Source organism: Cryptomeria japonica, chromosome 10, assembly GCF_030272615.1.
Source record: "Cryptomeria japonica chromosome 10, Sugi_1.0, whole genome shotgun sequence".
NCBI classification, from domain to species: Eukaryota; Viridiplantae; Streptophyta; class Pinopsida; order Cupressales; family Cupressaceae; genus Cryptomeria; species Cryptomeria japonica.
In genome coordinates, this window is record NC_081414.1 from 280,253,104 (window position 1) to 280,270,089 (window position 16,986).

Sequence of the window (16,986 nt, forward strand, 5' to 3'; positions counted from 1 at the left end):
GGACTACAATATTTTCATGGTAAAGGAAAGACAATAGTTTGCAAAAGAGATGTTAGTGGAGAAAAGAATGAAGCCACATATAGAGTATGAAGATGGAGAACCCATGGCAGGACTGAGAGGGGGTGAGTCGGTTTGGATATTAAAACATTGATCTATCAAAATTTAAGCAACATTTAACCATTCTAAATTAATAGTAAAAACATCAATCATCAACACATGAACACCAGATATACATGGAAAACCCAATAGGGAAAAACCATAATGAGAATCACACTCGCACTATAAATAAAATTGAATCCAATGTTTTAGGCTCATTTCAAAGGAGAAATATGCACCCAATGGACTTGCAAGGCTAAGGAGCACAACCTTAGGGCAAGATAAAATTATTTGCACAACGAAAACTCATTGCTTCAAGGCAAGATGCCAAGAGACTAATTGTCTTACAATAATAGAAAGAATAGGAGATATGAAATTAAAAGAATCTCCTAATCATGAAATTGTCCTTGAACCATTGTGTCAAGCAACCAGTGTCATGGAAAACACATCTGACATCAACCACTATCTTAGAGACTGTCACATTGAATATATCATCATCAAATATCTTCACAAAATGACTTTCGCATATCTACAATACCAAATCTACTTGCACATTATTCACATTCACTTCACATCAATTCACACTTCTTCCATTACTCAACTCATACATCCCCACTCCTTAAATATAAATTAGATCATCAAAAACATATTTGAGGATTGATAATAGATGGAGTATACAATATTACATAAATTAGGCTACGTAGACCAAAACCACTCAATGTGATCCACTCCAAAGATAGAGGCACCCCAAATCCATCACAACACATCTTTCTAAGTTGAATCCAATGAAGCGCACATGCTAAAACATCCTCTAAAGTTGACATCAAACATAATATGTAGATAAACAATGAAACTCAACAACTAACTTGCCCAAAAACATCTTTCTATGCAAATCACTTCACATGGATCTCCACACACCATGGTGAGACCCATACCAATATTTTAACTCAACCTGCAATACATATCTAGACCAAAATGTGTGATATAAAAAAACATGATCCAATTATACACACTAAAAACATAACACAACTGAACATATCAAGCACAAACCAACATAACTCACGGAGAAAAAACACCACTAGAGAATTGAACTAGAATACTGCATGAACCAAATGAACATGTCCTCAAAACTGCAACACTTGAATTCACATATTTGGACACCATCAAGAATATTTTGGACTAGTCTGACATACACTCTTAGTGTCAAAAAGAAGCAACAACAAATTTATAATTTGAGCAATTAGACAACATGTAAAGTTGATAGTACACCACTTACCAAACATTAACATCATATCCAAATCCACACACCATGTATTTCATAATTCAGAGGAATATAAAATATTCTTCTATTTGGATATTGAATTATTTTTCTACATATTGAACCTACCACAATTGTAACTTTCTAGAGACACTTCATACATATTCACCAAGCACTATATAAACATCTAAATGTATACACTACTAAATGCCAATTCCTGTATCAAACTCAACGATAACACCAGACAAATAAACCTACATTAGTATAAGACCATGTCTAGACTAGACTGCATCAAGAACAACAAGTTTGACATCAATGAGAACATAACTGATCACTGGTAACAGTCTCCTCATAAAAGTTTGACATCAATGACAACACAATAGATTATTGACAATATTCTTGAAGTTTCCAACAAAAGGATGCAAGAACCCTAGAGAAAAGTCATACAAAATTATTGCTATTTAAAATGGTAAGCTATTTTTAAGCATTCATATCAAGAAGTTATAGTGCTTAATTATTGCTTAGAGAAGGTTGTAGCATTTGGAAAGGGTGTTGTTGTTAAGGGGTAGAAACCATATACGTTGTAAGAATATCACATGTTAATGATAGTAGTTTAGACAAAGAAAGATTTTTTATAAAAAAAGATTAAATTAATCGCAAGTGATAAAGCAAATAGGTGAGATTAGATCATTATCTTTTGTGTTAAAAAATTGTTAGCTGAAATAAGCTTACAAATAGGCTAAATAAGTATTCATAGTGCTTATAGTGCTTAATTATTGCTTAGGGAAGGTTGTAGCTTTTGGCAAGGGTGTTGTTGTTAAGGGGTAGAAACCATTTACATTTGAGAAGAAATTTGTAAGAAAATTGCATATCACATTTTAATGATGGTGGTTTAGATGAAGTAGGATCATTGTTTTAAAAAGATTAAATCAGTCACAGGTGATAATGCAAATAGATGAGATTAGATCGTTATCTTTCATGTTAAAAATTGTTAGCTAAAAGAGGCTTACAAATAAGCTAGATAAGTATTCAGAGTGCTTAATTATTGCTTAGAGAAGGTTGTAGCATTTGGCAAGGGTGTTGTTGTTAAGGGGTAGAAACCATATACATTTGTGCATATCACATGTTAACGATGGCGGTTTAGATGAAGTAGGATCATTGTTTTAAAAAGATTAAAGCAGTCATGGATGATAAAGCGATAGCTGAGATTAGATCGCTATCTTTTATGTTACAAATTGTTAGCTGAAAGAGGCTTACAGATAGCCTAAATAAGTATTCAAAGATTACAAAATAAAGGTAGAAAGGAACGCAAAGCAGCAAGGAAAATAAATCATTGTACCAAAATTAAGTAAGTCTAAATTAATGGAAAAATTTGGGAAAAGAATAAAGAAGTTAAAAAGTAGTCTACAATAAGAATTAAAAGAATTAAGGAAAAATAATTCAGAAATAGTAGCAATTATAAAATATAGACAAGCAGAAAAAGGTAAACTTCTATAAGGAAATTTTAACCTTTGGAAAGAATTGGTCAATGTTAAAGATGAAAATTAAGAGTTAAAAGAAAGAGTAAAATTATTTAATCACGTAAAGAATAGGAACAAAGATTTGGAAGAAAAGTTGAAAAGATTAGAGGAAGAAAATAATTTATAGAAGAAGGAAATACTAAAGTTGAATTGAAGAATTACTTGCAAAAACCAATGAATGTTTGGAAACAAAGAAATTGGTGTGTGATGTTTTATATGACATGAGATATATATAAATCATTTGCTAAATGTAATTTTACTGATCTTATTTGTAATGAAGATACAAATCTTGATAAAAGTGATCATGAGAAGAATATTGGTTTTAGAACCATTAAAAGAATGGGTTATGAAGGACAAGGATTAGGAAAATATGAACAAAGAATAAGAAAATCAATTGAGCAAACAATGAGGCCAAAATATAAAGGCCTTGGGTATAACACAAGTAGATGAAATAATGATATAAGTATTCCAACTAAAAGTGAATCATTTCGAGGAATTTAAACTATGCAGTGTTCACATTGTAACAAAAAAGGTCATACAAAAGACAAGTGTTGGGATATTCATCCTTGCAGTATTTGTGACTTGAGGAATCATTGTGAAAAGACATTTTAAAATAAGGACAAAAAGAATAAATCTGTAAAAATGGATTGTAGATGGAACCATGGATCGACTTGACAGAAGATTATATGCATGATCAAAAAATTGTTCAAGTATAAATGCTCATATGTTTGTAACAATCAAACAAGATATCAAGCTTTAAGAAGGATAACAAATGTTATTGGTGAAGACAAATCATTGTATTAACATCTATAGAAAGAAGAGTTGTGAGAAGTTTTTAGATTGAAGATATGAAAGTCAATGGATCAAGAAACTGTTGCAGTAGTTGGAAGAAGGCAAGAGAAAGGTATCGTAGTTGAAGAAAAGATTTGAAGTATTGCAGAGATGATTTGAAGATATCATACAAGAAAATAATTTGAGTAAGTTTGAAGAATTTGTTGCAACCACAAGATAAAGAAGAGAAAGAAGAAAATAGTTATTAACAAAGAAAGATGAGTATTGTGAATGTCAAAGTATTTGTAATAAAAATTAAGGGGAGTGTTGGAGAGCATTAATTTCTCCCATTCAGTCAAATTGAAAAACTTCCCACTGACCATCTAGATGTTTCTCCCACCAACCAACATTGAATACATTATATAAAAATGGCTGAAATTAGATTAATCTAGAAAAAAGTCATTTTAGAAACAATTTCATTTTTTCAAAAACCTGTATAAATAAAAGCAAATGTAAACCATTTCATAAAAGTCAATAAAAAATATTTTTGTGTAACAGCACTATAATTTCTGTGCGATTCAATTGGTAAAATTTTGTGTGTCCTGCTCCATAGAACACTGACAAAATATTCCCTTAGAGATCTAAAAAGCATTCTGAAGACATTACCTACACAATACTTTTTGTTATATCCTTCACATGCTTCACTGCTTCAATACTTTTCTGAAATTGAACATAGCATGATTGAAGCCCAAGGAATATCCTTGCACCTATACGATGCCAGTTGCCACGAAAATATCCAACCTCTCTTTCAAATGAACCAAAATCCTCTTCCTTTCACTGTAGGGCGTCAAAACCTAAAATGACATTGTAAGAGTACGATGTTGGGGGTGCAGTCCAATAAGATGGAAGGTCAAATGACAAACACGCTTGAAGAAGTAAGCATGGTAACTGGGATAGCTTCCCTGCATTCATGGCAATTAGGTCTAGAAGATAAGAGGAGTTCCACTCCATTTGGCGCTTCATGTCATCTTAAAGGTGCTTCATAAAAAGATACGGGATCACCTTCTATTATTTGCCTTTTAAACATCTAACTGAGTCTTCTTTTATATATTGACATCATTTTATCTTGTTTTTGCCCCTCAAAATTATTTCATTGTGCCCTTTGACATTCTATTAACAAGAAGGAGCTGAGTATTACTACCCGAAGGCCTCTGACTAAGCAAGGGCATTACAACTCCCCAACAGGTGCTGAGACTTTCATTTGACTGGATGTTGGGCAAATCACAATACAATCTGACTTATGCTGAGAACACCGAAAAACAAATTGCTAGGCTCAAAACCAACTCTATTTTTTTAAGACCAAGGCTAAGCAAACAATCATTTGATGAACCCATGTGTGATAGTTGTGGGCTACAAGCTCTCTGCCATTTTATAATCAACTTCCAATGGCTATATTAATCATAAATGAATTGGGTCCTTAATTTGAATTCGCATTGTCATGGATTAGTTTGTCGTCATGGCTTGCTGTCATAGATGATGTAGCCAATAATAGTGCTTCACATAAAACATTCAGAATTATATTCAAGTTGTCTTTTCTCATTTTGGTTTTTTCTTACATCTGAAGACTTGAAGCTAACTACACATTATAGGTTCCATTAAGTATAAGTTATAGAAATATCATTTATAAATTATAACCAATCTATCAAAAGGGTATTTATTAAAATTTTATAGAACAATTTGAATTGTTTATTGAAGTAGTATAAATTAGTTAAGGAATGGAAGTGTAAGTGTGCATGCTCGCATTCATTTCTTATGAATTCTAATTTATACAGATTGGATTTCCTAATAAATAACAACACAATACAGAATCTTATAACAAAATTGACCATAGACTCATTCAGCCTTTACAAGAAGTTTAAATGTATGACTCGACTTACTTATGTCTCTCAGTAGAAATCAAATAATTAACAACTATTTATATTCCTTAAGCATTATATGTCATCTCAAGACTTCATACAATATTTTACAAGGAAATCATGCAAGGACATTAAGATCTTTTTTATAATAATATCTTATATAGCTCTTTGAACTTTATAATCTCCATTTTTCAAGACAATTTGTTAACAAATTCCTTGATTTTTGTCAAAAAGACGAACTCATTATCTTACTGCACTCTTTGAAAGAATTTGGGAAACTCTCAAGTTTCAACTATTACTTATTTGTACAACATATAGGAGGGGGTCAATCCAAGAGTTTCCTTTAAAAAATATTCCTATATGTCAAAAATCAACTGCATTTAATCATAGGTGAATATAATGAATATAACTATTCTTAAATTACATATTATTATACCTACAATACACCACCGTCTCTCATAAAGTGCAACCTTCTTGACTTAAAGGACTAACCCTAAGTATCAAGCCTTCTTTTCTATCCAAACATCTACACAATAGGGTTATTCAACTTCACAACAACATTGTTGAGGTGTATGACAAGTATCAGTTTTTGCAACCTGGACCTAATAATGTAGATTTTTAATCATCCCCACCAAAAATAGTTACATCTTCCACTCAACTCTTCTATGACTCATAATCCTTGGATGTAACCATCTCACGCTCATACATAAAGGAAATGATATATATATAAACACATCTCTAACATGTGATTTACAATTTCAATCCTGACTTAGTATAGGAAGGATATAAGCACTTTGAAATGAGCATAAACAGAAATGAGCAAGAAAATACCAAACTATGACAAGGATCCACTATCCATTTTTTAATTGAAATAACCATCATCCTAAGAATACCTTGACATTCAAGGAAACACCTCATTATCACAAAGCAACACTTTATATCTTTTAATTAAAATGGCTATGATTCAATCAATCCCTACCAGATGAGCATCATCTATATTTTGGATTGACAAAGAAAAGTATTATTTAACTCAAGAAAGACAAATGACTGTGCAGCTCTATTGTCAATATCAACTACAAGCTTAATTGAAGCTTCAAGATCAAAATCTTAATCCATAACCTTACTTCGCACTAATCCACATGCATGCCACTATAATAGGTTATGTTCATACATGTAGATAGCCACTTTGACTTGACACTATGAGAGTCATGAACTCGCGAACACAAAATGACATGTTCATCCATAATCACACTGGATTCCGAGCCAAGCACAATTTGACACAATTTAACACTGACCTTTGATTTACATATATAAATTAACAATCCTTCGTCAACTTCAATGTCCCTCAATCCGCTTTTCCTTCTCTATCTACCCAATGAAAAAATTCTGATCCACAAGAATATGCTGATTCAACAACCTTAATCCAGATATACCTCTTTTACTACTTATACACTTTTTTTTAACTCTTCCCCCTTAAGTCCTTATTGGCCGTTTAGAATGGTTCATTAATTTCCAATAGTGGTCAGGTAAATCGTTTCTCTCATCAAGAAACCATTTCTTTCCTTGGTGATCTTTGTGCCAATCAGGTTTTTAATCTGCCTTTCTTGTGATACACAATCTCTTGACATCCCACCTTATTAGCTAAAGGCCTATTATCTGAGGAAGTCATCTCAGACTATCTTTACAAGGTATCAAATTATACACGTTATCTCTTTGATTGACGCTCAGTTGCTCTATTTCTCACCATCACGAAAACACCTGACAAAAATTTCCCATAAAAATATATCCTTCTTCCCTCCAGCACACATCCCTCCCTCCACTAAGTCTTACCCTCTACCTGGTCTGCACGTCAATATAAGCAGTTACCTTTATTATGACACAAATTTGTTTTGGCATCACATCTATTTAATATTAATACAATAATACAGCTTTAGGTAATAAATATGAAATCAGAAATATGAGAATCTTTGCCAACAAAATACATGATATCTAAGTCTATCACATGATAAAATCAGAACTAACATTGCAGTTTTAAAGTCGATGTCAAATCCTTAATCCATCAGTATTTTTAAATTTTAATCAACAAGCGATGTGATTGAGTCAGAAGCGTTGATAATACCAAACCAGATATCAAATGGACAACCTGAAAGAGCAAAAAGTTTATGTTAATTATCTTACCAATCAACCAATAACACCCAATAAATTCAATCAACTAGAATAATTTTTTTGAGTAGCCTACCCCAATTGCAAGGAAATGTCTGAGGCCTCGTCGTGTGGAATGCTCGTTTTATGTTGGCTCGTGGAAGTATAAGAATTATGTGTACTTTCAGATGACTGAGAATGATCACGAGTTTCCAAAGGCTCAATCAACAAGGGTTCCACTGCAGTGTTATTCTCCAAATTGAGCCGATGTTTCAACTGCTCAAAATGCAGATACACCTTTCTTTTAATCAACAGGTGGAAATGCAGTGAAAAGGAGTATAAAATGCCAATTCCAGAAAACAGAATTACCTCCAGGTGAAGCCTAGCATTCAACTCCTCAATTTGGTTCCACTGCTTACAATACGAATGAGCCAACGAAAATTTCAATGTATCTATTGACAAGGGAGGGATTTGAGATTTAAAAAAAAAAACTCTTTCAAAATTCCATTGTTAAGCTTCAGTTGCTGATATTTCATTTTATGTCCCCTGCTGACCAGCCCTACCCCATGAAACTAAGGAATTCAGTTATTAATTAATTTTGCTAAATTTATCTTAATAATGTTGTTGAACATAGATTAGAAATAGGCAGAGAAGTAGAAGATAAAGTCAAAAGAAAAATATCTTAGAAATCACTATATATATACATTGATTTAGGTTGAAGTTAAATAAATAAATAATAAGAATAGTTAAATACTTTACAGATAAAATAATATAATTTTCAATTGACAAGTTATAGGGTGTAGGTCTTAAGTAATTGCATTCAGATTTTTAATTAATATTTTTTGGCTGCTTTCTCTCTTGTATGCATATTTAGTTTTTAAAACCATTTTAGTGGAAGCTTAAGTAAATCAAATAGAAAATTGATTGAGATAGCCTCTTGACCACAATAATCAATATCTCATCTCTTCACCTCAACATATATTAAAAAAGAGACTAGAGTGACAATATCAATCATAGGAGAAACATGACAATGGATTGTCATAAGAAGCCCTAAAAGTTATAAAATTATTCTAGGAGAGAACCCTAGTGTCCTATCCATGAGGCTACTATATCTAAGGTGAGTGATTTTGTAATACGCATCTATTCTAACTCCAGAACGGACCTTTCGTACAACGTGTTAGTGACAGGTTAGTCAATCGCAGCCATTAATTGCAAAATTGACGGCATAAAACGCGCGACTAACATGTGTGTTAGTGAATCCGTACTGTCGTTTTGGACCTAGAATGAAAGCGTCTGATTTTGTACCCCTATCATAGAAAAGTATTCCAAAATGTTTGTTAGGCCTATTTTTGAATTCCCAATATCATTTTCTATAAATAAAATGATGACTGCCTTATCCACACTCTCCATTTTAGTATTTCATTTATGAATAACTCCTAAACATTCTATTTCTTAATTTTGTGATTTAACTTATTTATCAAGTAGCTCCTATACTAGTTATTTATGGGTCAAATTAGTTGTTTGTTTCTCTAATTGATATATTTTAGTCTTAACATATAATTTATATTCATAAAATTAATGTAAAGTTTTATTCAATTGCAATAAAAGAACATATTATATATGTGAGAATTTTATATGATTATATTGTCTAATAATCTGATTGTTTTGTTGCAAGCAAAAGGAGAGAGATCATTAACATTTTTATATGTCTTCTCCAAATGATTCATGTCGGGCTTTATATGTTTAGAAGACCGGTCAATAGATGTCTTGAACGGTCATTGTCTTTTAGACATGACCGATCAAGGCACCTATTGATCGGTGCACATCCCGATTTCGGTTATGTTTGTTAACTGACATTTAATACTTAACACTCGGTTGAAACAGTGTTAGTTATGATGCTTTGTTAATGGCCCGAATAAATTTTTATCCCGATAACAATAAGCATTACATATGCTATCGGGTTAATACCTCGATAGCATATTAATGCCGATTCATAAATGAATCGACATTAATATGCTATCAGGTTACCAGCCCAATAGCGTTCAGATCGACACTTAACTATGTTAAGCAAGTCGTCAATCTTTATCCAATGTCAATATCATAATCATGATCAATGTTATAATCTGATAAACATATTCAGTTCCGAAAGCATAAATCAGATAATCTAATAACATAGATGAGTAAACCAAAACAGAATAGAGGAGATTAAAGGGTTAGGAAAGTCTTATCTTGCAAAAGCTACTAATGCATTAACACTCCCTCTTAGCTTTGGAAAATAGATAAAGGAATCTGCATCATATTTCTTTTCCATAATGTCAGTCTCCAAGAATATATATCATCTATACATATGATATGAAGTACCATCAGGACATAAGATACAAATATAAAACATCACTCTAAGTATGTGACATAGAGTATCACCTAACCATGTGATATAAGAGATTCATCATTTTATTATGACAAGATATCACCTGAACACGTGATATCAGTATTGCCTAAACACGCAATACTAAGGATAAATATATGAGGATGGTTAGATTCTCATCTTATCTAGGTTGTGATATGTGCACAAACATTTTATACAAATATTTTATCACAACACCATCATGGCACATCCATGACATACCAGAGATCCAACATGATAATTGGTTTAGAGAATCATAAGATCGTCACCTTATGATGTTTGCATACAAGTGTTCATAATCTGAGAGATCGTCACCTCTTAGATATGAACACAGGGGGTGAAACCCAAAATGTCCCAACATGACAAAAGAAGTTTATACATTAAACATCTTATTTACAAAGTAGATTACCTTTCTATCATACCTCAACCTTTTCTGAAGTAATCAACCTTCACTCTGGAAAGTGGTTTGGTTAGAATATCTACAGTTTGATCTCCTATACTAACATAATCCAATTTGATCACATTTTTGTCTACCATGTGTCGTACATAATGGTATGGAATCTCAATATGCTTAGATCTGTCATGAAATACTGGATTTATAGAAAGCTTTATGCAGCTCTGGTTATCACAGTGGATGACAGTGGGTTTCATGGGTTCACCAAATAGTCCCACAAGCAACTTCCTAAGCCATACTGCCTCTTGAGCAGCCATGGAAGTTGCAATGTACTCGGCCTTGGTGGAACTTTGCGCTACAGAAGACTGTTTTCTCCTGATCCAAGATATCATGGCTGATCCTAAACTGAAGCAACACCCTGAAGTGCTTTTCCTTTCAGTCACACTCCCAAACCAATCTGAGTCTATAAATCCGTGTAGGTCTAGATTGACTTTCTTATATTTGAGACCAAGGTTTAGAGTACCTTCTAAATATCTCATAATGTGTTTTAGTGCAATCAAGTGAATTTCCCTAGGCTCATACATAAACTGACTTAAGGCATTGACCGCATAACAGATATCTGGTCTTGTATTCACCAGATACATCACGGACCCAATCATCTGTCTGTAGAGAGTAGGGTCAGTGGATTGTGACTCTGCTGATGCTGCCTTAAGTTTATGTAAATTTGTTTCCATGAGAGAGGTCATAGGTTTGCAGTTATGCATTCCGAATCTCTTCAAAATATCCAAGATATACTTTCCTTGGTTTAGTATAATATTTTTAGAATTTTTCCATATTTCCAAACCTAGGAAGTAATGAAGGAGTCTCAAGTCCTTCATACCAAATTATTTAGATAAATCTTTCTTACATTGATCTATGAGGTGATCTTCTCCTATGATTAGTAAGTCATCAAAATATAGAATCAATATTAACATATCACCTTTATTTTTTTTGTAGTAGAGATTTGGATCTACATCATTTTTTAGAGAAGTCTAGTTTAGAGAGATAGGTATCAATTCTTTCATACCAGGCCCTGTGAGCCTGTTTAAGCCCATAGAGAGCTTTCTTGAGTCTGCACACATGAGACTTTGCACCTTGAATTTCGAATCCTTCAGGTTGCTCTAGGTAGACTTCTTCTGAGATCTCACCATTAAGAAATATTGTCTTAACATCCATCTGGTGCACCTTCCACCCTTTTGCTGCTGCAATGGTTAGTACAGTTCTTACTAAGGTATATCTAGCTACAGGTGCAAATGTTTCTTCATAACCTATTCCTTCCCTTTGAGAGAACCCTCTAGCTACAAATCTAGCCTTGTCCTTTTCAATACTGCCATCTGCAGCATGTTTGATTTTAAAAAGCCATTTAGATGAAACAACAGATTTCTTAGTAGGCCTAGGAATGATCTCCCAAACATCATTTCTCATAATGGACTGGTACTCTTCAGACATGGCATCCTTCCATACTTGATGTTTAAGTGCATCTAATACATTGTTTGGTTCAACTTTAGAGAGATCATTCATAAGAGCAACATAGCTAGTGAATTTATTAGGTCTTTTGCTTTCCCTGAAGTTTCCTGAAGGAGCAACAAACTTCTAAGCTTCTGCTACAGTCTTGGTGGCCCATAGAGGTCCTTTCTTGAGGTTTTCTCTAGGTTGAATTGAAATTTCACCTATAGTTTCCTCAAGATTCTCCCTCTGAAGCTCAAGAGTAGGATCTTCTTCTATGTTAGGAGTGGGGATATAGATTTCAGGCTCTATTGTACTTAGGGCTCTTTTGAAGGCTAAATCTTCTTCAAAGATTACATCCCTACTAAGTTCAATATTTCTTTGACCATGTATATATATTCTATAGGCCTTGGATGTTTCACTATATCTTACAAGTATTCCCCTTTTTCCAGAAGGTTCTAGTTTTAGTATTTTCTCTTTAGGTACATGTATATAGACAGGACACCCAAATATCCTAAGGTGGCTGATATCTGGCTTTAGTTTTGTAAATACTTCCTCAGGAGTTTTATTTTCAAGATGTGAGTGAGGACATCTGTTTTGTATATACACAGCAGTGTTAGTTGCTTTTGCCCAAAGATTGATATTTAGATTCTGATCAAGAATCATGGCTTTGGTAGCTTCTACAATTGTCCTATTTTTCCTCTCAGCTACCCCATTTTGTTGAGGATTATAGGGTATTGTTAGCTCCCTCTTAATCCCTGAGTTTTTACAAAAATCTCTAAATAATTTTGATGTGTATTCCCCCCCCATTATCAGTCCTTAGGATTTAATTTTATTTCCTTAGTAGTTCTCCGTCAGTGATTTAAACTCTTTAAACCTACTAAGGATCTCTTCTGATTCTTTACACTTCAGAAAGTAGATCCAAGCTTTCCTAGAGTAGTCATCAACAAATATTACATAATACAAACATCCTCCTAGAGAGGGAATGGACATGGGTCCACATATATCAGAATGAACTAACTCTAAAACTTTGCTTGTCTTCCTAGTACTATTATGGAAGGCACCCTTGATATTTTTACCTAGGGCACATCCCTTGCATGCTTCTGAATGGTATTGCTGCAACTTAGGTAAACCTGTGACAAGGTTTCCCATAGATGATAAAGCTCTATAATTCAGGTGGCCTAGTCTTCTATGCTAGACCTCATTTGCATTTGTTGCTTCATGAATTAGGGCTAGGTTGGGCTTTGTGCACAACTCATTCAAATAGCCTTGTCTTTGACCAATGACTTTATCTTTCTTGATGGAAGAATTTCTTGGCCAAGCCAACACCTTGTTCTCCATGAAGGTTACCCTGTATCCGTTATCTTCTAGGGCTGATATGGAGACTAGATTTCTCTTGATGTCGGGGACATATAGTACTCCTTCGAGTTGCAATGATATGCCTGTCTTCAGTTTGATGGTGTAGGAACCAATTCCTCTAACTGGATGTGAGGAATCATCTCGGATGGTTACTTCCTCATCATTATCCTCTGTCATGGAGTATAGCACTTCTCTAAACCCTGTAATGTGTCTGGATGAGCCACTATCGATCACCTAGGAGTTAGACTTATTTGATGCATGGCTTGTAAGTGTTGAGTAGAGGACATAGTTCTGGGAGTCATCTTCTCTTTTAGATTTTCCCGCTCTAGCAAATGTGGCTTGTTTGGCTCTCTCTGGACATTTTGCAACAAAGTGCCCAAACTTATCACACCTATAGCATTGAATATGTGATAGGTCTCTCTTTTAAGTGTTCTTCCCTTGATGACCCTTCCTCTTTCTAAATTGCTTCTTCTTGGTTGTCTTATTTGTGTTAGTATTTAGAACTTGAAGGTCTTCGTCTATGTTTTTTTGTTTTATTTCCATCTTGTTCAATCTTGATTCTTCCTGGAGACAATCGTCCCTTAATATTTCAAACTTAGGATACTTGGACCTTGCACTGATGCCTTGGATGAATGTACTCCATCCACTAGGCAACCCATCTAGAGCAATGAGTGTTACCTCTTTGCTTTGGATCTCGTAATCCAGAGTTGCTAGTTCATGCTAGTTCATCTCTTAGAATTGATATCCGCATAAAGTAGGTGTTGATTGTCTCCCCCTTGTTCATGGTGATATGATTTATTTCTCGTTTTAATGCCAGAGTTTGACTTGCATTTGATATCTCAAATATGCTTTCAAGTGTTTTGAACATTTTATAGGTTGTCTGATGTTTTCTTATGATGGGCATTATGTTGTTTCTCACCCCATCAACTATTATTTTGATGGCCTTTTCATTTCCCTCAATCCATGCTGTTTTGTCAGATTCATTTTCAGGTTGATCATTTTTAGTTTGAACAAATGAATCCACTTTGTTCTCCTTTAAGATCATCTGGATTCTAAACTTCTAGGCTGAAAAATCATCGCCACCTTCAAGTCTATCTTCGAATTTGATAGCATTGGCCATTGGAGAAATGTGATGTAGTATATAACCTTGTTCTTCAATTATTCACAAAATTGAATAGCCTCAAGTTCAATCAACTTGGCTCTGATACCATGTAAAGTTTTATTCAATTGCAATAAAAGAACATATTATATATGCGAGAATTTTATATGATTATATTGTCTAATAATCTGATTGTTTTGTTGCAGGTAGAAGGAGAGAGATCATTAACATTTTTATATGTCTTCTCCAAATGATTCATGTCGGGCTTTATATGTTTAGAAGACCGGTCAATAGATGTCTTGAACGGTCATTGTCTTTTAGACATGACTAATCAAGGCACCTATTGATTGGTGCACATCCCGATTTCGGTTATGTTTGTTAACTGACATTTAATACTTAACACTCGGTTGAAATGGTGTTAGTTATGATGCTTTGTTAATGGCCCGAATAAATTTTTATCCCGATAACAATAAGCATTACATATGCTATCAGGTTACCAACCCGATAGCATTCAGATCGACGCTTAACTATGTTAAGCAAGTCGTCAATCTTTATCCAATGTCAATATCATAATCATGATCAATGTTATAATCTGATAAACATATTCAGTTCAGAAAGCATAAATCAGATAATCTAATAACATAGATGAGTAAACAAAAACAGAACAGAGGAGATTAAAGGGTTAGGAAAGTCTTATCTTGCAGAAGCTACTAATGCATTGACAATTAATACTATTTAAAAAATAAATTTATCTTCTACCCTCTTTTATTTAGATAGACTTGTTTTCTTCTAACTAATTTGGTGAAGTTGACATCCTTACACTTTCCTACTTCTATTATGGACCATTAAATGCCTATTTTTCTAATCTTGATCTCTCAACCTCTTTCTTCTTACAAATAATTCTCCCTTTTTCCAAGCCTAATAATTCTCTTAGTTTGTCCATTTACATTCACCTTGTTCCACATCTCATACACCCACCTTCATCTCTTTCTCCCAACAACCAACTTAACCTTAATGCTACCTCTCTCCTTATATCTCTTCTTAACAACACCTCTTTTGAATTTTACAATATTCCTTTTACCTTTCGTATCCCCTATTCATGTCTTACCTTCACACTTTTATTCACATTTCCTCACAAAACCTATCTTAGTTTTTACAAAACCACTTCCCCTTATTCGAACACCTTGTTTACCCATCCACTTTGCCCCATTTTTAATTTGACCCAAAACCACTACCAAGACATATTTGCATCATTCCTAACCATTACCTATCATCTCCCATAGGTCCCCTACCCACGTAGTCTTCCCACTATTCACCTCTTTAGTTCATCCCAACACCTTCATTATTATTTTCTATAATTTACTTATTTATCCCATAGCCTAACCACCTTGTTCTTAGTTTTCTATCCCTGTATATACATTTTTTTCCTCTTTAGTATCCCTTTATGCTAGATAACAATGGTTCTTAAATTCTTTTCCTTTTTAAGATAACCTTTGAATACCGGTTATTATCCTAAGCACTAAACAGTCCAACCGGTAAGACAAATGAGGATACCAAAAGAGACAAATACACAAATGAAACCCACAACACTAGATGTACGAGGAAAAGCCAATATGGGAAAAATCTCAGTGAGAAATCCTATTGGAGACTACTACTCCAATCCAACCTCACAAGTGAAACAATGAATTACAAAGATTTAGGGCACCAACCCAAGGAGCACCAACCTCTGTTGATTTAGGGCACCAACCCCTACACCAAGATCCAACCTGGTGATGTATATTGAAATACAATTTTGATATAGCTATAGCTTTTGGTTGCAACTGAGTTCTACAACACTTGATCAAATAGATTTATGTCGGTTAACAGTCTTCTCTTCTTTACTGGATCTCACACCGTCGGTTATCAGATTACTCTCTCTGATTCTTGGCCTCTCTTCTTTCTCTCTCAGCCTCACAAATCACCATGTCACACTTGGATGCCTTCTTGATCATTCAGACCTCAACGGTTAGCTTAACTATTAAACCTGTAATAGTTTATCAGTACTCCATCTCTGTCGGTTAACCATTTCACCAGTTCGCCTCCAAACTCACTCTGCAACTTTCTTAGAATAAATTCTAATGAGGATGATCTTTTTCTTCTATCAAGTTCTCTTCACTCTTCTTCTTCATATGAAGCATCATTCATTTCTGTCTCGAGCTCATATATTTATAATCTTGGATTCCCACCTAAAACCACATTCAAAAAATGTAGTGTTAGGTTTTGCCTTTTTCAACTTGAACCAAATCCGATTTGATTCGATCTTCTTTTCTAGGGATATGATCTTCATGACATCAATCAACACTAGCAAAACTTCACATTCCAATGTGCATTTTCTAATTTTGGAGGTTTGCACCATGCTTTTCTGCTTTTCTCTATCATATGCCATTAATGGCTTTGTTGTTTCCTTTGGCAAACGGGTACGTAGATCAAATCTTCTTGGAGGATTAGTTTAGTCGCTTTGCCAGCTTGCCTTCCTCAAGCTGCAATCCTCTAGCATCCTCCA

General features: G+C 34.0%; 1 protein-coding gene across 1 annotated transcript in view; it reads right to left on the bottom strand.

Moving 5' to 3' along the window:
- Positions 1-7,545: 7,545 nt before the first annotated feature.
- Positions 7,546-16,986, bottom strand: part of LOC131075935 (MADS-box transcription factor 23) — a 98,111-nt gene continuing 88,670 nt past the window's right edge. The window contains exons 6-8 of the mRNA XM_058012900.2: positions 8,073-8,114; positions 7,801-7,979; positions 7,546-7,704 (exon numbers count right to left, since the gene is read on the bottom strand). Of these exons, the coding sequence (XP_057868883.2) occupies positions 7,692-7,704; positions 7,801-7,979; positions 8,073-8,114 (234 nt within the window). The 3' untranslated portion in view covers positions 7,546-7,691. The remainder of the gene's footprint in view (positions 7,705-7,800; positions 7,980-8,072; positions 8,115-16,986) is intronic.